This window comes from Eptatretus burgeri, chromosome 12, assembly GCF_056783735.1.
Source record: "Eptatretus burgeri isolate ZD-2024b chromosome 12, Ebu_testis_v1, whole genome shotgun sequence".
Classification (NCBI taxonomy): domain Eukaryota; kingdom Metazoa; phylum Chordata; class Myxini; order Myxiniformes; family Myxinidae; genus Eptatretus; species Eptatretus burgeri.
Genome location: NC_140972.1, coordinates 12,361,786 through 12,384,397, shown reverse-complemented (window position 1 = coordinate 12,384,397; position 22,612 = coordinate 12,361,786). Strand labels below are relative to the sequence as shown.

The window sequence follows — 22,612 nt, the reverse complement described above, 5'->3', positions numbered from 1 at the left end:
AAAATGGCCGACAGTTGATTTTGGGGAAAATCTCATAAATTCCTTCAAAAATCTTCTTCTCCAGGCCCACCAGTCAGAATGCTCCCAAATTTGGGTTCCAACATTAGGCCAGGGCCCAGCTACATTAGGCAGATATAGATACATTACAGGGCCCAGATACAGATACATTACAACATGAGACCACAGGTTCAGTGGTCCTATTTTTTCATTATTATTATTCATGTTCCTGGAAATTGGAGGATCTGACTTGGAGTCTTGAGAGAGAGAGACATTGCCATGAACAAGTGCATACAATCACTCCACCAATCTTCCCCCTACTCCCTCTATCCTTCATACCCCTAACCTTACTCCATACCATATCTGTCAGATATAAATTTTTAAAAGTCAAAAATTTGCACTTTGGATCTTCTTCATTTGTACGCAGCACAAGGCTGTGGGCTGAGGGCGCGGCTGTGCATCATTAGCTGGGGGAGCAACTGTGTCGCTGAAGCAATGCCCTCTGCTGGTTAGAACAGGAATGAGTAATTTGGCCATATTGCCGGAAAGAGCTCGCCTACTCTTCACGAAAGACACCATGGGATATGTAACATCCACCAACGAATGCTGGCAGACAGGATTGCACTGCGGATGAAAGCAATATCAAATGCCTCCGAACCCTGGCGCAAGGTCCGTAAAGCATTTCAGGAGATACCGAGATGTTTCAACTCGAAGACACCGGCCGGGTTGTATGGAGGCTGGAGGCTTGTGTGAGCCTAAGTGTATGTCAGGTGTAAGTGATGCAAAATTCCTTACCGACAGGGATCGTGCGGCCTTGCACTTTATCACACCAGCCAGCATAATAACGCAGCGTTTTCACAATGCCCATCATGTCCACAAAAAAGGTGTGCAAGAAAGGCTTCCCAGAGTCCAAGGATTCCAGCGTCTGTTCAAATTCAGAACAGGTCAGGGAACATATCAAAAAACATCACTTCGGGGCTACATCTTCATAGGTAATCCGCTACACACAGGTAACGCTGATGTGAATCACAGAAGTCCGAGACCCTAAAATGTTTCCAAAAGAACAGGTAAAGCTTCGAGAATACTACTATATAATGCCAAAAACACACCCGTCGCAGGCCTGGGAAAATGCAAGCATGCAAGAATTAGTCATTTGTTGAGGGTGCTGACGATAGCTCGCCTACTCTTCATGGAGGACACCATGGGATCTTTAACATCCATCAACTGCGACTCCCAGTTTAACGTCGGTCGGAGGGCCGACACACACATTGATGAATCACCCCTGCCTGTGAAACACCAGGATGACAGTTTATAGCTGGGTCTGGATTCAAACCCAAGCGAGACAGCTTAGAGGCGAATCTGCATACTTCCAGGACATCCTGCCAGCTCACTGAAAAAAAAAATCCACAATTTAAGAGAATAATAACTCAATACTTTAAAGCTACTGAAAAGGCACTAAGTCCCGACTACGATTCCCCAATGCTGCCCATCATCCTGCATCATGCGAGATTCTTTCCAAGGTCGAGAAAATCCTCAACAATTTTTACAACTCCACAACTACTGGAACCAATGGCATCAGAGCTTCAATCCTCCAAAAATTTCATTCCGGTAACACACTACGGAAAACCGGTGTTTATAGACACGAGAGTCGGTTTGCGTCGGTGGAAACCTCAGGACATTGAACAAGGCCGAAAAGGTCATGAGCCATCTTTATTTGAAGAAGGGCTCATGCCCGAAACGTCATTTTACCTTCTTTCCCACGGCGGTTAGCACACCGCTCTCAACATTTGATTGAGAGAATTCATCCTCCTTCTTAATTTGCTGTCGACTCCTCTTTTTCTGATCTTTTCAAGGTCTAAACTTGGGCTATTTACCTTTATCATGGAATTTTCCAATTGATAAGGAAAGAAAAGTCCAAAAATGAGGTTCTCAACAACAAACCGTCACGCAAACATCTTTCTCATCAAAAACAAAATGAATGGAATTAATCTCCCAACAAACCTGAAGACTCATATCCTGTTAACCCTACGAACTCCACTCGTCAGTTCGGCTCACACTTGACCCCGAACATGCTGCCGACCCTCTGTCAACAACGGACGGATACCCTCAATCTTGAACAAGAGGTCGGGGACATCTCACTGGACATCTTTCGTGCATTGGACATCTTCTCTCAGACCACCATTCCCTGGTTTCCAAACTGCCCACAGTCACGTCCTGGATTGGACATCAGATTTCACTGCACTCACAGGTAGTGTGATGCTGTCAATGGCATTCTGCCACATACTTTGACTCTACATAGAATGAAGAACTCGTATTGCTCGTGAAAGCCGATTTCGCTCCGACGAAGGGTTAATACTCAAAACGTCAGCTTCTCGCGACCCACTGTGGTCCGCATACCTCAATCAACGTCCTGTTGATTTCATCCGTTGTTTTACGTCTAAAGGCTGACTAATCAAATAGCATGATGTCACCAATCTTGCTCTTGGTCTACATCAATGACCTATCTTCCTCACTGGAAAAATCCAACACATCCTGATCGAGATAATTCCATCCTGTGCTGTCCTCTGTCACCTCTCCTCCAGGCAGGCAGCAGCAACAACCCTCTCCGCCAATCCCAAGAAAATAAGCAGCCAGTTCTCAGATTAGAACATAATTTTCGAATGGAGGAAAGCTCACAATCTTCGTTTATCTTCCATAAGTGTCAGCTGGTGCCATGATCAACTTTTGTGAAAGTTAAGTCTCTGGACCTCCTGTAGCCCTCAATCAATTATAACTCATCTCAGACACATCATATCTCCACGGTGGCTTCAGAAGCCAGCAGCCACTTCAGATCTTCCTCAGCTATCCTCCAATTTTAACGGTCGACAAGGTGGCTCATTACTTTAAGATACATTCATCCAAATACCCATGGAATATCACTTCTCTTAGTGGCCTGGTGTTGTTGCTTTCCCTCCTGTCCCCTTTGAAGTTTTGGAATGCAAGCCATCAATGTCGTTATTGACTTATGGCAGGAGGCTGTGTAAGGGTCTACTTCCCAATCATCATATCATCGTCCTTCCCAATCATCGTCCGTGATAGTTTCTGATCTTGCCCCTCAGCCCAACCCCAACCCACCCCCGTGGTACCTGAAACTCCTCTCCCAATGGTTTGGTTCATCTGTGTGTTCTTGTCCGGCTGTTTCCCCTTCACGCGACATTCTATCTTTTGACCTGTGATCTGCTCTTCCGTGCACTTCTACACCTACGTAAGACCCCAAACCTCATCGCTCATACTGATGCTAACTCGAAAAGTCACCCGAACCTTCATCCCAAATGTACCTCCAGCCATCATACCAACACCAAATCGAACCCTTATGGCTTTACTCGGTTGTTTCTTTTTCTCACACTGGTAACTGGTGGTGTTAGTGATGTCACTAGACCAATCAATTAAATATTTTCCAGTAGTACTTTATCAAGGTGAATGTTACTGGTATCAGCTAATTATATACTTTATACAAGTTATGTCGTTATTGAGGTTAAAAATAACAAAAACAAGTGACCGATGTATAATTTAATGGTAAAAAGGGAATCTTATTCGTTCACTTTGAAAATGATGATTAAATCCATTCGATGGAGATTTTCATTGGAGACTTGCGTCATGTCCAATGCCAAATCCAGCTCAATTGAAAGTTGGATTTGTTTGAAGTGCAAACCATTCCATTTGCAGGATGCAAAGTAACAAAACTGAGCAATTCATTCGCTTTTCTCTCTTCCATACAGGCAGTGGACAAAAAAAAAAGGTAACACCAATATCAAGTCACTTAATGGGACGTTGGGACACCACATGCGGCCAGTACGGCCTGTACGTCTCTCGTGAGATAGAGTCCACCAGCATCTTGAATTCTGCAAGAAGGATGCGGTACCATTCTTCCACGAGAAAGTCAATCAACTCACACCTGTTTGGTGAAGGTGGAAAATGCTGTCTTGGGCGTTGTTCGAGAATATTCCATAAATGCTCGATTGGGTTCAGATCCGGTGACTGAGAAGACCATGACATATGGATAACCTCAGTGTCAAGCTCATCAAACCATTGGGCGACCACGCTTGCTCTGTTGGTGGGGGCATTGGTGGCGACCATACATGCTTGCAGCCACGCGAGCCATAATTATTGGCAACCAGGCCTGTGCAGCATTTTTATACATGACCCGAAGCATACTGGGATGTGATTTGCAAAATTAACACGTGGGCCACACCTGTGTGGAAGCCGTTTTTTAGTGTGCCTCATTTACCCAGGTGTTTCCATTTTTTTTTTCTCCACTACCCGCAGTTTTCAATATAAATTGATAGCACAGTTAATTCATTTTGATATTGTCGGTGCGAGTCCTCGACTCGACCACTCACACTGAGTAACGTGACGTCACGCTCCACAAGCTCCGCCAGGCGATTGAGCAGTCTCCCTCGCTCGGACGCATCCAGGCGGCGCCAAGGCGAGCCGGGACGAAAGGCCTCACGAGCTGCTTTCACAGCCAATTCCACATCCACCTAAAAAGTCCAATCGAGGAATAAGATGACAATTATTTTGGTGAGATGGTTTTCGACTGTCGTGGTCCACAGAGAACAGCCGTGTGTCGATGTTTAAATCGGCGGCACTCGTTGAACGCACCGCACATCGTTTGCACAAAACAATATGGCCGACGGTGTGTACCTCACGCCCTTCTTGGACATCACACAGTTTGCAGCCATTTGACGGATCCACTGTGGGGAAAGTGTCTCCATTGAGCGAGTCGTGCCAGGAGTTATTGATGAATATCTGAAAAATACAAAATGCAGGAAGTGATAGGTGCATTGAGGCTGCTTGCATGTCATTGTTATGCAGTTTGCTTGAAATGTCACACAAGTAATAAACCTTCTGTTTTGGGTAGCATTTCCCAACACAAGCATTGAGGTAAACTTTGTCCAACAAGATCATTCACATGCCACACAGCCCATACGTGCCTTTCACCATTCACAAACTGAACATGGCCGTCGATGATACGATGAAGTTTTTATCTAGGCCTACACAGGCAGTGAAGGGCAATGCACGCTACATCATGTGGTCACTTGTACAGTTTATGAACTGTGTAACTTCCCTGTTCTTCGCTAACATTACACAGAAATCAAAAAGTTCGGTGGACGGTAGAAAAGTGCGTTCGTTTACGCGATCTCGTTTTCTAGTTCCGTCAAGTCTGGCCAGCTTCCGGTACATTCATGATCACACAAACTCACGAGCTGGTCCATCACTTGGAATAACTGGGGTCAAACACTGATTTACACCGACTTCGCGTGATGATGGCCACCTCAAAAAGGTGATTACATCGACTGATTCTGAAGGAATCGAGCCATTTGTTTTGCAGGAAGATAACCATCCATCCATTAGGACCATACTCTGTGCAGAGCATTGGTGCCGCCGAAGCAGTCTCCTTGGCTATTGGGAACAATCCTGGACGGGTCGCCACTCCGACACAGTATACCAGCATGCTGGCACTCATTTTGCCGACCTCGGAAGGATGACAGGCAGAGTCAACCCCACCTGGTGTTAATTCAACAGCTGAACGGGATTTGAACTCAGGACCCTAGGATCCCAAGCCCACTACCTTAACCATTAAGCCAACACCAGGCATGGAAGATAACGTTTCTCCTTAAGGAATGGTTTCGTTGGAAAACAAAGTCGAGGCTGGTGGAGGATCGAGAACATGGAAGGGATCAGGACATCGCAGAACAAAAGGAACAGTGGAAGGAGAAGAGAAACACACCAACAGCAGGGATGAGGGACAAAATAGAGGGAGACTTGGACAAATAAAGGGATATGGGGAAGAATGATGGCTTTTAGTTTACTCCTGTATCCATGTTGTTACAGGGGACAAGATGGATACAGAAGCAAACTTTCAGAAAGGAAAAACTGAAAACTTTGAAAGAAGTGGGCTTGGGGTGGGGGGGGGGGTTTACGAGGGTGGAAAAGATCATGGGTGGGGATGGAGGTGATCTGAGATGTTGGTAAACAGCTGTCTTCAATACTTGTAGGGAAGAATGGCATTGAAGAGAATGTGGAAGTTGGTTCCATAAAAAGGTAAAAGAGGAACAAATGAGTGGAGGTGAGCAGTGATCCTGGATTTTTGGAGTTTCACTGGAAGGGGGTTGATGGTGGACCATATGCATCTTGAATAAACCTGTGGTGGGGGGGGGGGAGGAGGGTGCAAGGCACGGAGAGGGCAGAGGGTGCAAGACCAGAAAAGAGGAGATAGAAGACAGAGAGACCACCGACATTTCTTTTATGGCAAAGTGATGGGCTCATGTACACAACTTCATCACGGGACATTCCAATGATCTTGAAGGCCTCGGTTTCCACGGTGTCAAACTGAGCAAGGTGCGAGGCAGGGGCACCAATCCAGAGGGGAGAGCAGTACTCCATCAAGCTGTGGATGAAGGCCATTTATGAGGATGCCCAGTCGGCGACTAGCTGTGGAGGCCAACTTTGAAATGTGGTTTGCCCAAGAAAGATTGTGTCTGACTGTGAGAAGCAGGAGTTTGAGTGACTGAACTTCCTTAAGGAGGAGTGTAATGAAAGTAGATGGAGGGTAGTGGGAGGGGGGGGTTCCCAGACAGTCCTTTTGGGGAGAGAGAGAGAGACTGAGATTTCTCTTGATTGAAAGACATATTCCACGTATTTCACCAGCGCTTGATTCTATACCGATTCCATCGTGATTAACTCCTTACTCCAGCCTCACGAGTGCCCCACCAGATTCCATCTCTCTACCATTCACAATGATCTCGAAATATAGCTATGACCGACATGCTGCAGCAATCTCTTCTACCAGTGACTATCCTGGCTGGATGGTACAAAGGTAGCTCACTTACCTTTGAGCCATCTCGTCTACCACAGTCGTGCCATTGCATCAGCGGTACAGTTGTGGTCCGCTGCAATGATGTCAGCGATACGCTGAATTCTTAATTGACTTCCGACCCAATATGCTTACGATACAACAAGACACCATTGACTTGAAAGGTCAGCTTCCCACTTTGCAATGCAAGAGCATGAACCTGTAAGCAAGTGCGTACAAGTACTTCAAACTCTGGAACTTGGTCTTGTGGATTAGTAGGAGTCACATCACTGTGACAGTGATGGCTGTTCCTCTTTCTGTATGGGCATCTGGAGAGTACATGACAGGTGCAGGTGTGGAATGCTTGGCACCAGCACCTTGCTCATGTATGAACTATGAACCCAACACAAACACTTCTCAATCAGGCAATGAAATCTCATTTTTGTCGCAGAAAAGGACAATGTTGAAAATTTCTCAAAGAACCTTTCTCTTCCAAAAATGCTTGCAAACTGCACCGATGAGTGGACAGGTGCAGGGCATTGTTTTTCCTCAATGGCAACTACAGGACAAGAAGTACACATTTCATATGTCGTCTCATTCATGTCATATGCAGCCTCGAGCTGCTCATTGCTGGGACCAAGGCTATACAACTGATGTAGTGCCCCCTGTAGGTTTGAGCAGGAATTTGTAATCTGTTCCATGGTGCTGGCTTGAGAGCTCACCGACTCTTCACAAAGGACACCGTGGGGTATAACATCCACCAACGAATCCCAGCAGACAGGACATTCAGTTTAACATCCATCCGAGGGACGGCACGCACATTGATGAACCACCCTGCCTGTGAAACACCGCGATGCTAGTTTATATCTGGGTCAGGATTCAAACAAAGGCTAGAGAGCTTAGCTCTATAGCTGGAGAGCTTCAAGGTGAGTGTTCATACCTCTATGCCATCTTGTCAGCTCAGTTAACAGTTGATTAGTGGTATAATGAACCTTCATAGTCATATTGTACTATGGTGTACCTTCACAGGGTGTACCTTCATAGTCATATTACTGAATGTTCAGTGTCCCTTTTCATGTTCTATTCCTCAGGAAGTCACTGTTTATACATTATGGGGAACCTCGGGGGGGTAGAAAACTGCAAGTGATGAAAGAGTTCATTGCAATGTTTGACATTTGTTGAACAATTCCAAATATAGTATTTGCATTGTCGAAGAATATATTACAAATAAATTACAGCAAGTCGATTTAAATATTGTCGTTCGAAGGAAATTGATTTCACTGATGTTTGTTTGACACGTCGCAGTGTCACATTGGGAATACGAGTTCCAAAGCAAGTGGACATCCTAATGGTCTAGTTGCTACGAGACCAAGGTTGTGATTAGACAGGGCCTCGTGGAACATTGCAAATGAAAGATGATCAAAAACAATGAAAAGAAACAGATGATGAGAGCAAGAGAAGGTGTGCAACAATTGATTAAAAAAAACACACACAATAAAAACTTTCTAAAAAAAAATAAAAACTTTCTCACCGAGGTAAGAGGGTAACGAGCTTGGTTTGGGCAATCTTTAGGAAAGGCATCTTTCATTGAAATTTCATCTCGTACACTGGGCTTCTGTTGATTCTTCCGCTGGAGAAAATGTTGATCAATGTGATATTGATCTTCATCATTTCCCCATTTTGTTTTCTCTTTTCTCATTTGTTCCTCCAATTTTCTATTCCGTATTCCTCCTATGTCCACATCCGACTAAGCTACTATTGTTGTTCAGCAGGCTTAGAGAAAGTTTGTCCCCGGCAGTCATGCGGGATCTCCGTGAGGAAGTCCACGGTTGTGAGGGGAGGCCTAAGCTGAAACTTGAGGGGGTTTCCAATGAGGGAAAGTGACAGCAGGTCCTTTGTCCTGGGTTTTGACAAGGTAATCCCGAGAGCCTTTTGGGCTTTGCGTGCACCGAACGCGAGTGTCGGTTTTCAGGCTGGAGCGCCGAAGATTGCACGTGCAAAGGGTCGGGGTCGCGGAAGGGGAGCTTGCGCTCAGGTTTGGAAAGAGCGATAGTGCTCCTGACAGAGAGCATCCAATCAAAAGGGATATGCGCAGCCAGCGTGCCTAAATGGGTTCATCCACAATGGCATTTCATCAAACACCTGCGAGTCAAATTCACAGAAAGAACGAGTCCTTACAAACCAATAAGACTTTTCCAACCAGCTCAGGTGTGCTTGTCCTCAATGAAGAAAGCAAGTCAGCATGAAGGTGTGATCAAGTAGGAGCACACGCACTATGTAGCACAATAGTCTCATGAGAACAGTCTTAAAGCTCTACCTGCATCAAGTTGTTTCACTACCCTCTCATTCAGCATTTACAAACTACTACCTTTGGAAACATGTGAACCGAGGAATTTGATCGACCTCACATCTGATATTTGTGCCATTAAGTGAGTATTGAAATAACCCCATTGTTTGGAGCATTTGGTAAGTTGGTGTTTAAGCGGTCCAACCGAGAGAGGTGTTTTTGGTTGATGGACAAAGTTTTTTTTTCACATGTCGTCCATTTTTACACTGTCTGCTCACCAAACACGATCGGACATTTAATTTGTGAAAGTCTACAAAAAAAAAGTACTTTGTTACAAAATGTTAAAATTAATTATTTGCTTCAAGCATACATTACAAGAGTCATACAATCCATGCTGGTTGTTATCCCGATCCGATGCACAATTTTCTGTGATTAAGGACATCGATTCTGCTGAAGCAGTTTCTTGGCCTGGGGTCATGCTGGGTGGTGTGTGCCATCGCTCTCCCAGCAGTAGTTAGGGCAGGAATTTGTAATTTGTTCAAGGTGCCAGTTTGATAGCTTACCTACACTTCACAGAGGACACCATGGGATCTTTAACATCCACAAACTAATACCTATAGACAGGACATCCAGTTTAACATCCATCCAAGGGAAGGCACAAACATCAATAAATCACCCTGACCATCAAACACCAGGGTGACAATTTATAGCTGGGTCAGGATTCGAACCCAGGCTAGACCACTTAGAGACAAATGTGCATACCTTTAGGCCATCCTGCCAGACCTAAATTTTCCACATTAAAATGAAATATCAGGGCTAAAGTAGAGTTTACGATACGTAATAGTTTCCTTGTGTGACATGTATTGTCATGGAGTAAAGTTTGGGATAGTAAAGTTACCATATATGCATATACCATATACCAGTAAAGTTGCCATATATGCATATACCATATACCAGTAAAGTTACCATATATGCGTTATGACAGAGTTGATGTTGGGTTACAAAAGTTACCATATGTGTTCGGATGGAGTTAAGAAAACATCACATAATTGTTAAGGAAATTCAGAAAGTTGTGAAAGAGAAAGAGTAACAGAGCAAACAAACGAGGGATGGAAAAATAACCCTTTTCCAGAGGGTGACTCAACCATTGTGAAATCATATAATAGTTGATGTTCAAGTTATATCTTATAAATCAAAGGGATGGTAACATTGCAGGACACAGTGGGATAGATCCTTGTCGGAGATGGGAGTGAAGGGGGTTTTAAAAAAAATTTAAAAAGAGGAACAGTGGGCAAGCGGGGTAAGCAGAAAGAGAGGGTGCTGGGAAAAGGGAAAAGGGGACAGCTGTTATCTCCAAAAGAAACTGCCAATTTGGAGAGATGCAGACAGGCATGTTTGTCTGGAATGTACATCTTCCCTTGACATGAGGAGGAAACATTGATAAGAACTCAGAGTTCACTTGACTGGGCCTCTCCACGAAACAAGGACCCCACAAATGCAGATACACTCACCATTAAACATTAGCAATGTTTTACAAACAATCTGCTTAGTAAGTTTGATTTTCTGTAAATCACACCCACGACTATTCCACACAAACGGGAAACGAGAACAAAAAAAAAAAACCCCCTAAACTCACAACCTATTAAAAATAGATTCCCCAAAGCATTGTTGATGCAACTTGATGAATGGCATGCTGATCCTCAGATCCCCAGATCGCACAGCTTCAGCCGAATCCCGCTTTCAAAGGGATGTTATTCTTACTGGAGGATTCCAAGATAAAAGTTATCGGGAAATCAAAGGCCACCGTGTCTAGAGATGGCGCGTTTCGGTCAACCGACCTGAAGAGAGAATTGTACGTCGAAACGGCTCACGTGTTGCCGGACAGCAACGGTGGACAGGTGAGGATAAACAGGCGTCCGTACAGAAAATCCGACAAAGAGACTTAATGTCGGAAAGGCGTACACCGACCATGTTTTTGTTATATCTTGGGTCCTCTGGTTCCTCTTCGGCATGAAGCACCACCCGACATCCTTCAGAAAGAAAGTTCTCTCGAACACCAGCAATTCGTTTCAGGATGAGGACACCTTTATCAGAGGATGCCACACCCGCCTGTGTGGTTCATGATCGACTCCAATGGTTTGCGACAAAAATATCGAACCAATGTCCAAGTTGCACAGTATCATATATTACTGCAAACTGTTATCCTGATACGTTACAGACATCATCGAGCACGTCGTCGTTTCACAGGAGAATTCAAGGCCATTGTGCTCTGCTATCTTTATGAACAGGATGCTTTGAGCGAAACCGACTCCTCGTGCTGACAGAGGGCACGTGCCACGTGAAATGTCATGATTTGGTGGAAATCCACTAGTTATCAGTTTAGATTTTTCAGACAATCGTTCAGGCAAAACAATACTTTCCAGTAGATGTATTATGTGCATTAGCAACTTAAATATACTTTCCTTCGAAATTAATCACAAATGTTCATTCAAATAATTTACAAACACTTTTCTTCTGTTGAAGTCGAGTTCCTTGCAAAAACAGTCAGTGTCATGATGAAACAAGTTCATATTTTCTTGAACGTTTTGACTTGACAAATCGCCCTGTTTTCTTACGTTCCACAAAGGAAAGGCTAGTAAAAAGAGGAGGGGGGGGGGAGGTGTGGTGAGGCATCTGGCAGCAATCTTGCATGTGCTCTGAGCTGAAACAAGTCAACAAATTGTTTAATGATAAAACACACTGCTCGGTTTTCTTTCTGAGCAGACCCCCAACTGCGACACAGCATGCTTTACAAGTGCCGCCCGCCCTCGAGCCCACCCGAAGAGTCTTCTCAACCACCTAACCCCCCTTAATGCTGCCACCAGCGTGAACCAGGGCACACCTGAGGCACTCAATTCCAGCCTGAAAGCCTGCACTACAAGAAACCCCAAATATAGACTGCACAAAGGCAACGGTGAAATGGTTTAGAATTATTATAAGCTGCATTTAAGAGCAGAAAAAAAGTTAAATGATTTTGTTGTTTTATAACAGAAAGGGTTAAATTATTACCTCCGCCTATCACCAATAATTATTACCTATCAGGATGGAGGTTACGTATTCACTCCTGTTTGGCTGTTTGTTTGTGAGCAGGATATATCAAAAAGTTGTGCACAGATTCGGACGACGAAACTTGGTGGACAGGTTGGATGTGTGACAAGGACGAATCGCTTAGATTTTGGTGAAGATCTGGATCCGGATACTGATACAAGAATTGTTAATTTTTACTTTTTATGATTCTTCACCATTGAGAGATGTGGCTAAAAACAATATCTATCTATATATATATATATATATATATATATATATATATATATATATATATATATATATATATATATATATATATATATATATAATGATATTTCAAAAAGTTGTGGACGAGTTATGACAAAACTAGGTGGATGAGTTGGTTAGGTGACAAGAACAAGCTGATTAGATGTTGGTTAAGGTCTGGATGCAGACCTACCTATCAATGGCATACAAAACGTGAAGTGTTCTGCCTGCTTGAGGGATGTGCTCAACTGAGTGCTGTTCTCGTATTAATACTGAAAGAATTTAACGATTTGAAAAATGCCGCCATTAATAATTTGGATTTGCAAGCAACAATTGCAATTCTCCACCACACTAAACAAAGGAGACTCAACTACATGATTCACACTATCCATCCAATCACAATTGCCACAGGGCCGCATTCGCTCAGCACAGGCCCACCACGTTCGCTCGGCATGGGCCCGCCACGTTCGCTCGGCACGAGCCCACCGTGTTCTCTCGGCACGAGCCCACCACATTCGCTCGGCATGGGTCCGCCACGTTCAATCGGCATGGGCCCGCCACGTTTGCTTGGGACGAGTCTGCCACGTTCGCTCGGCACGAGCCCGCCACGTTCTCTCAGCACAGGCCTGCAACGTTTGCTTGGCACGGGCCTAATGCGTTTGCACAACACAGGCCCACCACGTTCGCTCGGCATGGGTCCGCCACGTTCGCTCGGCATGGGCCCGCCGCGTTCACTCGGCATGGGCCCGCCACGTTTGCTCAGCATGGGCCCGCCACGTTTGCTCAGCATGGGCCCGCCACATTCGCTTGGCATGAGCCCACCACTTTCGCTCGACACGGGCCCGCCACGTTCGCTCAGCATGGGCCCACCACATTCGCTTGGCACGAGCCCACCACGTTCGCTCGACACGGGCCCGCCACATTCGCTTGGCACGAGCCCGCCACGTTCGCTCAGCATGGGCCCACCACATTCGCTTGGCACGAGCCCACCACGTTCGCTCGACACGGGCCCGCCACATTCGCTTGGCACAAGCCCGCCACGTTCACTCAGCATGGGCCCACGACATTCGCTTGGCACGAGCCCGCCACGTTCGCTCAGCATGGGCCCACCACATTCGCTTGGCACGAGCCCACCACGTTCGCTCGACACGGACCCGCCACATTCGCTTGGCACAAGCCCGCCACGTTCACTCAGCATGGGCCCACGACATTCGCTTGGCACGAGCCCGCCACGTTCGCTCAGCATGGGCCCACCACATTCGCTTGGCACTAGCCCACCACGTTCGCTCGACACGGGCCCGCCACATTCGCTTGGCACAAGCCCGCCACGTTCACTCAGCATGGGCCCACGACATTCGCTTGGCACGAGCCCGCCACGTTCGCTCAGCATGGGCCCACCACATTCGCTTGGCACGAGCCCACCACGTTCGCTCGACACGGGCCCGCCACATTCGCTTGGCACAAGCCCGCCACGTTCACTCAGCATGGGCCCACGACATTTGCTTGGCACGAGCCCGCCACGTTCGCTCAGCATGGGCCCACCACATTCGCTTGGCACGAGCCCACCACGTTCACTCGACACGAGCTCGCCACGTTCCCTGACAATAACGAAAAGGCAACTCAAACATGCTAGCACCATAAACATATAATACTGGATAAACTCAAAGTTGCCTAGTTTCGGTTAATACTACAGAATATCAAACACCACAATCAAATACAGAGTACAGCATGTTATGGCAGTGTGTATTACAACAGTGCACACGGTATGGCAAAGTGCAGCACAGAATTATAGGCCATAGTGTGGTATAACATGGTAGTAGTGCAGCATGGTATGACATATTACAGCTACAGGTAGTAAAGTAGAATACAGTTATTTCAGGTTAGTGTTTACGTTCTGTTGATCAGCCATCTTCTTTATAATATAATAAAAATCGTTTTAGCTTTGATAATCCCAGCACATCGATGAGCACAACCATGGTCACATGACAGGCAATGATGAAAATGACATCAGGGATCACAAAGTGATCATTTCAATCACATGGTCCTCTTTCCTTGTGGAGAGTAATTAATCCCAGGCACACAATACCTGCACGGACCTGGATGAAGACCACTCTTCGTAGTCGAAAAGCCAGACATGACTCTCGTTTCCAAGGCAGATTTTTGGGAACCAAGTTCAGTGTAAGCAACGGGGTGAGCATGTACAAGATGAGTAAATTGACCAATTGTATGTTAATGTGGTCAGGCTAAAACAAAACTTAATAATTACTTCATCAGACACCAGAATGGACATTAAATTAAATAAAACATGGAAATGAGAGAAAATGTTTGGGGAAGATATTACAAATTGAATGATACCATACAACCACATCACCATGCACCTCCTATCACCTCTAACCACCCTCGTCCCCAGATATCCACCCCTTGAACATGCGCAATATGAGCTCCAAACCTGATTGAAGAACCCCTTGACAGAGGCTTTCATGTACAAAAGGTTCACTGTGTTCTTATGTACAAGGAGCTCCATGAGGCTTAGGTATCCATAAAAAGAGAGACGAGAAACAAAATGGCAGGAAAGCTCCCAGTGCCCTGGAATACCTCAATGTTGCATTCCAATAACTAAAAATAATATAAAATAAATTATTTTCTGTCCACAAACGATTATAATCATTAAAATGACGACTCAAGTCTTTATAATTATCATTACCTCTCCCATGACCTCACAGATTGTTGGGATGCCATGCTGGTGTTTCCGTGGGCAAATTGACCCTATGGTGCCTATCTCCTCTTTGGGCCAAGTTAGGACAGGAATTTTGTTCCCAGCCAGGACACCGGCGATAACTCCACAACTCCATGTGAAAGACACCGTGGGATCTTACAAGGTCCACCGACTACTACTGACAGATGGATCCTCGGCTTAAGGCCCATCCGTGGGACGTCATACTGTGACTTTGTGACGAAACGCGCTGCCTGTGAAGCACCAATCGAAAATGTTTGTCGGCGGTCTGAGAATCAATCCCAGACTAAACCGTTCAGAGGCAAGTATGCCAACTGCACCAGTCTGTGAGACTCAGGTCTCTTAGAGATAGATAAAGGCAGAGGTTTTGACATCAGGAAGTAAAGGAAACTTCCTGATTTCTAATGATGGTTAAATGACAAGTGCCACTAACTAGGCCCCTTTTAAGTGTTGATTTTGTATTATATTGCCAATCATTTTCCCAGTGGTTTCATGTTGTATTTCGTGGCATTATAAAAGCTGACGTTTCAAGTACGGCCCTGACTTTCCAAAGTTTTCTGGAAACATGTCGAACGAGGCCTTTCTCGAGCGAATTAGGACGAGTAGCGTAACTCGAACATGTGATGCTCCGAAGGTGACAGCGAGCTGTGAATGTTCGTTGGAGATGAACTTATGAGAGAAGATTTCAAAAAGACAAAACATCTTTGGCACGTCAGATAATTTTGCAAAAACTCAACCACATCAAGGCAAGCTCGGAGCATGGTAAGAAAAGCAATTAGTCAGCGTGGCCCAAGTCCGACAGCCAGGGATTACAAATGTCGGCATTTCCTCACCCTTCACCTGAAATTGTTATCATAACAAATTTAAACTCAAATATCTAAATACAAATAATGCACATGTACGCAAGTAACCTCTTCATGTTGGAGTGGATCGCAAGATCCACATCATTCGCGCACGAGCGTCAACAAGCGGCGATTGAGTTGGAAGTCCTTTCACAGAGGGAGGAGAAACATGTTGAATGGAAACTCAGTTATTGTCCTATTAACACCGAAAACAAAGTAAATAATTTAAAATTAATCTACCAATGGATTTCCAGGAAAAAAAAAAGAAAAACAAAGTACATGCTTCGTGCAATTTGGAAGGTTACACTTCGGATAGGCACGAACATGTTCCTTATGAAAGGACGGTGCTGACAAAAAAAATGCTCCTCACTGATTAATTTGAAGACCTCCCATGGAATTTGGAAGACCTCGCATGGAATTTTTTTCATTTTGTGGAAACGAAGAGTGGAAGTGCGAGGACGGTGACGTAAACCTGTGCACCTGTACTACGGGAGTCAAAATTCATCTCCTTCCAATCTCTGCCTGATATTGTAAAATGGATCAAGTTATTTTGGCCTCATTGCTGAGCAGATGAATTCTTGGTTCGGAAGCGCACTCCTTCCGTGCCTGTGCACGTTACATTCCCTGTGGTCCCTCAAATCCCTGCCCATTTAGCCCCTACTTAACACCAGCTCCCAGCTAAACACCTCACTCGCACGACTCCCCACTTTGTTCTCATTTGTTTGGCTCAGATGTAGGTCGAGTCTTCCAACGCGCTCCGATGAAAACCACGATGAGCCGCCTGGGTGCGAGTGAGCTGTGGAGGTTGTCCGTGTGTCGGATCCACACTTCGTTAAGAAACCCTAGGTTCGTGTAATCAGAACACAAGCGATGGCTTTCTCTGTCGATTGCACATGCTAAGGCAATCCCGATCATGCTCTCGTTATGGACATTAACCGAGCGTCCCTCGGATGGACGTTAACCTGGCGTCCAGTCTGCCAGGATTAATTGTGAGACGTTAAACATGCCTGATGGTGTCTTTTGCAAATAGTCAGTGAGCTATCCCTGGCACCCTGAACAGGTTACAAATTCATGCTCCGACTTCCTGAGTCGGAGTGGCGACCCTTCCAGGATTGTATCTTCGTTACCAACACACTGTGTGCGTGGAGCATGATGATGATGATGATGATGATGATGATGATGATGATGATGATGATGATGATGATGATGTTGATGGAAGCAATTTTTCTGTTTTTCGAGGAAACCTATTCCAAGGTCAATAAGTACAAGCGCAAACCAAAAATAATCAATAGTAACTTAAACTATTCATAAAATGTGAAAAGCACAATTTAAAGCCTTAGTATAACGTTCTATTTGTATACTTACCAGTCAGTGCTTCTCCAAATCTGTTGTAAAACAACTATGATAAAAGGTGCAGAGTGTAAATAGCTTGGGAAGAATTCATGAAATTTTTTTTTATATGCAAAGGCAAGGCTCATGGAAGAGATAGAATTAGGCAATAAGAGATGAGGGGTTCAACCCTTAACCCTAAACATGGCTTGGAAGCCATCGAGTGAAGCAAGTCACTCGATAAGTTCAAGTCGTGCTTTTACCTACATGGGTTATCAAGGCTTCTTGCGGTCACTTGTGAAGTTTGTGGAAGCTCCAGGCAGGTTGGAGCAAATCGAGAGAAGACTGAAAACCTGATTCCAGATGGCAGGAAGTTGTATCAACCATCGACTTCACTCACTCCAACCAGAGAGCATGGAAAATGGTAAACCACCTCACTGGCACATCAGCAGACAAGAAAGCGTTCCAAGTATCCCCTGACTCTCTCAAGAACCAACATCGCAATGGCCACGACCCTTACCCAGACAGAGCATTTTCCCCCAAAGTAAATGGTGAACTGAAGCACTTCCGGACAGCATCGTAAACTGACCTTGGATTGGCGGTGGACTTCACTCCAGAGGAAATAAAGTCTGCCTTGGAAAGCTTGAAATGTGGGAAAACACTCAGAAATGATAACGTTCATGCAGAGCAGTTGAAGAATGCTGGCAGCACTCATCTACTGTACTCCACTGGCTGAAGTGCTTCATGACCTACTGGCTCTCCTCACTCAGGATTCCAAAGCTCAGGAAGAGGGCCAATGTTATGGCCACCCTAAACCCCAACAAAGCCGAAGAAATCCCAAAGAGTTACAGGCCGATATCGCTGCTGTCTGTCCCATTCAAGGTCCTTCAGAGGACCATCCGTAACATGAGATAACCACTTGTCGAGGTAGCACTTCCACCAGACCAAGAAGGCTTCAGGAAGAATTGATCAGGTTCTAGCTGCAACTGACATTATTGAGACTGACTTTGAATCAAACCAGAAATGAGGGGCTGTCTTCTTTGACTTGTCTTCAGCACATGACAGTCTGGCACCATGGCTTGCTGCTGAAGCTGCATGATATATTAAAGGACCATAATCTAGTCCACTTTATCCAAGTCTTGATCTCCAACCGATGCTTCAGTCAACCCTGACAAATCAGCAGAACCCACAGCCTCAAGAATGGCGTTCCGCAAGGCTCAGTCTTAGCAAGCTTGCTGTTCAACATGTACATATCGAACCTCCCTGAGACAACAGGTACCAAACTTGCCTACGCTGATGACCTTGCAATCCTGCATCCAAGTGGGTCTTTTGAGGAAGTCGAGGACACTCTCGGCTGAGACGTTGCTCCTATGGACCACCAATAACCGCAATCACACCTACGTCTCAACATCCAGAAGTCAGGCTGCTTTGTTTTCCACCTTCAGAAGAGTAACACTCAAGTAACAGAAGAAGGACGTCAAGCTTACGTTCGACTTGATGATCCCATCGAGTGTGAACATCGAAATCATTCTCAGGAACAAAAAGGAAAAGACGGCATTGCTGATTGCGATATCAGTACCCAGGGATTTTTGGATTAAATAATGCAGAAATCAAGAAAATGACCAAATTTCAGGACCTCAAAAATGAGATCAAGAGATCTTGGAAGCTGCAGAACGTCAAAATTGCACCATGGTGATAATAATTGGACCAACAGGAATAATAAAGAACCTCACTGAGATTTTGAAAACCATCCCCGGGAATATTACAACAAATGAACTTCAACTGGAGGCAGTCCAGAATTTGGTGACCATCCTGAAAAGAGCCCTCAGAACAAGACTCTGAGAACAACAAAAGTTGAACAGCTTGGCCCATGAACTGTGATCTCCTACTTTAGAGAAGGTGGATACTTTGTGTACTCGGAGGACTTCGTTCCATCTCCTCAAACCCGCAAATGGAGGTAACAACTAACGACAACCACACACATGGAAGTGATACTTTAAGACCTCCTTGGCCTCATTCACAACCAGTTCAACAAGTTCACCCAGAATTTAGCGATTCTCATAAAATTATGGATGATTAAGATGTTTATGTAGTGCGTGATAGTCAGGTCAGGCCTGGGAGCATGCGTGTCGCATTGTCCACTTTCCGCCGGTACTCCAAGGGCCTCTATTTGGCCATTCCCCAAGCAGATGTCTGGCCCAACCCCATCTCCTTGAGATGCCGATCAACCTGCTGCCACCACGAGGCATGTGGTCAGCCCATTGGCATCCTCCACTCACGAGACTCCCTCACTGAGAGAATATGGTGATCCGGATCAGCGTCACAAAAACGGGCCACATGTCCATACAGCCGCAGCTGATGCTCACGGACCATGAAGGTAACAAATCTCATTTGAGTCTCTCTCAGCAAATGCTCGCTGGACGCAAAGTCCGACCAGCAATAGCCGTGGATTCTCCGAAGACACCTGGTACCAAAGGAATTAAGTCTCCGTCTCAGATCCCTGGTCAGAGTCCAAGTCTCTCATCCATAGAGCAAGACTGGAAGCACCAAGGACCTGAAGACTCGGACTTTCGTCCTCCTGCACTAGCACCGACAGCGGCACACCCCATGATCCAGTGAATCCATGACTCCCCAGGCCCGACCCAGACGTCTATTGACCTCTGGCTCACAGCCAGCAGAGACATGAATATCACTGCCAAGAGAAGTGAATCTCTCCATAACCTCAACATCCTCACCACAAACAGGAACAGACAAGACAGCAGCATCCAAGATGTCACTGAAAGCCTGGATCTTAGTTTTGACCCAGGAAACCTGTAATCCCAGCGGCTCCAACCCCTCATTCAGCACCATGAGGGCCCCCAAAAGGATATCTAGAGTCTCTGCAAAGATGACTGCATCATCTGCGAAATCAAGGTTCGAGATATTGACATTCCCAAACGATGCACCGCAGCTTGATCTCTCTGACATCCTCCCCAGAATTCAGTCCATACAAAAGGGTTTTAAATTGTTGGGGGCCAGTACACACCCCGCACGAACTCCAGTAACAACTGGAAATAAGTCAGAGATGGTATCACCACACCTCACAGCACTCTCAGAACCAAAGTATAGTTCACACATCAGATTGATCAGTTTTGGTGGCACCCTACTGTTCTGCCAGGTCAACTCGGTTCACCCCGTCGAAACACACCACGAAACAGGTAACCAAGAAAACCTAGAATCCTACAGAGGGCATCCCGATTCACTGAATCGAATGCTTTGCAGACATCAACAAAGGCATGCATGCAGCCCCCTGCCAAAATGCTCATCTGTGTTTGCTGAGGACCCAAAGGGCAAGGTACAGTCAATCGTTGACCTCTTTGGTGTAAACTGTAAAGCTAGACTGCTCTGGACGCTGGTGCTCAAGCAGATGGTGGTGAACCCTATCAATAATTATCCAAGCAAAGACCTTGCCCGGCACGGAGAGCAGCGTCACCCCTCAGCAGTTGTTGCAGTTCTGGTGATCACCCTTCCCTTTCTAGAGAGGAACAACAAGACCCCTCTTCCGATCATTTGGGATGATGCTTGTGTTCCAGGAAGACCACAGAACTGCATTCATTGACATGAGTTCAGTATTTCCACCAGCCTTCAGAAGTTCAGCATGGATGCCACAGATCCCAGGAGCTTAACCAAATTTCAACCGGTTCATCTTAGCCTTTGTTTTCACAAACGAGGGTGGATCACAGATGATTGGAGGGTCAGCAATTGGGATAGTTACACCCCTGACGTCCAACTCAACAGCTGGTGGATCAGCCTGGTACAGCTGCTCAAAGTAACCAGCCTAGTGGGCCTTCAAGAGCCCAGCACCCTCCGCTCTACCTGCAGTATACCGAGGCATGGGCTTGGAGGAACACAATGCGAGGTCCCCTGTAAGCAGCACGAGAATCACTTGACTACAGGTGATGCTCTACCCCCTCACAGATTCCTCGCACACAGACCTCCTTGTCACCTTGAGTGCACGTACTGTTTTACGCCAAAACTCCATGAACAGCTCCGCTCTGCCATTAAGCCTGGCCCTGCGACTCTGGTCAATGGTATCCAGTGTCCCTTGAGAAAAAATTCTTCTTTGCCCTTCGGTGAGTTCCAAGACATCCACCGGGAACGTCAAGGTTGGTGGTCTTGAACTCACTCAACAACTCTCCAAATTTCCCAAAAGCACTCAGACCCCCCAAAATCCCCACTCAGCCTGTTCGCAAACTCTTCAGCTGCCCTCTCATCCTTGAGCTTGCCAACATCCAGCCTAGGCTGGGATAGTACCATTCTCCTGGATTTAAGCTGCAACTTCAGAGTTGCTACAACAAGCCAGTGGTCAGTATTGAGGAGCTGAGCACTCCGGTAGACCCTGCAGTTCTGGATCATCCTCCAGCGACCATCAACGAGCACATGGTCAATCTCCTTTGCCACACCGCCAGCGTTGGAACACCAAATCCAGCGATGAGCCTGTGGGTGCTGAAACCATGAACCAGCCACCCTAAGTCCATGACTTCATGTAAAGTCAAGGAACTTAGTGCTATTCTGGTTCACAGTTCCAGACCCATGGGGACCAACACATGTCTCATAACCATCCCTACCCAAAGAGTGACGAATCCTTAGTCTCATAATACACTCGTTGACCGGTGTTACCTGAATTATCACTGGAATCAGCTTATTAGACATAGCTACAGCAACCCCTTCGGCATGGGAACCATCAGAGCGACCAGACCAATAGTATGTGTAACCACTCACCATGAGCTCATCACGATCTCGTCTCTGAACCTCAGAGAGTGCTGCAATACCGAAGTTCAGATGCTTGAGCTCAGATGATAACAGAGACAGGTGATCATTCTCTCTTCGGGATAGGATATTATTGGCACCCGCTCAAAGGGACCGCCACAGGTGATAATGTGACATCAAATATTCGAACATCTCCACACATATCATTGTTTTTCAATGTTAGATTTATTAAAATAAAATACTAGCGAAGTACCAATGCTACGCACAGGACGGACATGATCACAACCCTCTCCAGCAGTGTTACCAGTCAAGATTTCCAGAAATCCCAAGAATTCCCAATTTCCTCACGGCGTGAAAGTGATCATATTTAAATGATACTAATTTCACGGATTAGAACTTGATATATTGTAGCAACCTTTCTAAACAATGATCCGTGTTACCCATTTTGACTGAATGCTAGAATGAAGAAAGTAGCTCTCTTGAACTTGTTCTGGCAATCTGGAATCATGGATAGGATGACTGAGATT

The 22,612-nt window shown here is 45.7% G+C and overlaps 1 protein-coding gene across 3 annotated transcripts in view; it reads right to left on the bottom strand.

Moving 5' to 3' along the window:
• The window catches only part of LOC147015113 (aldehyde dehydrogenase 1A1-like), a 153,244-nt gene that overhangs the window by 87,248 nt on the left and 43,384 nt on the right, over positions 1-22,612 (bottom strand). The window contains exons 1-4 of one of the 3 annotated variants that reach the window (XM_085849548.1): positions 8,364-8,621; positions 4,681-4,785; positions 4,377-4,517; positions 793-922 (exon numbers count right to left, since the gene is read on the bottom strand). In XM_085849548.1, the coding sequence (XP_085705674.1) occupies positions 793-922; positions 4,377-4,517; positions 4,681-4,785; positions 8,364-8,531 (544 nt within the window). In that variant the 5' untranslated portion in view covers positions 8,532-8,621. Of the gene's footprint in view, positions 1-792; positions 923-4,376; positions 4,518-4,680; positions 4,786-8,363; positions 8,622-22,612 lie in introns of those variants that run through there. The other 2 variants (XM_085849546.1, XM_085849547.1) reach the window with 2 other exon arrangements.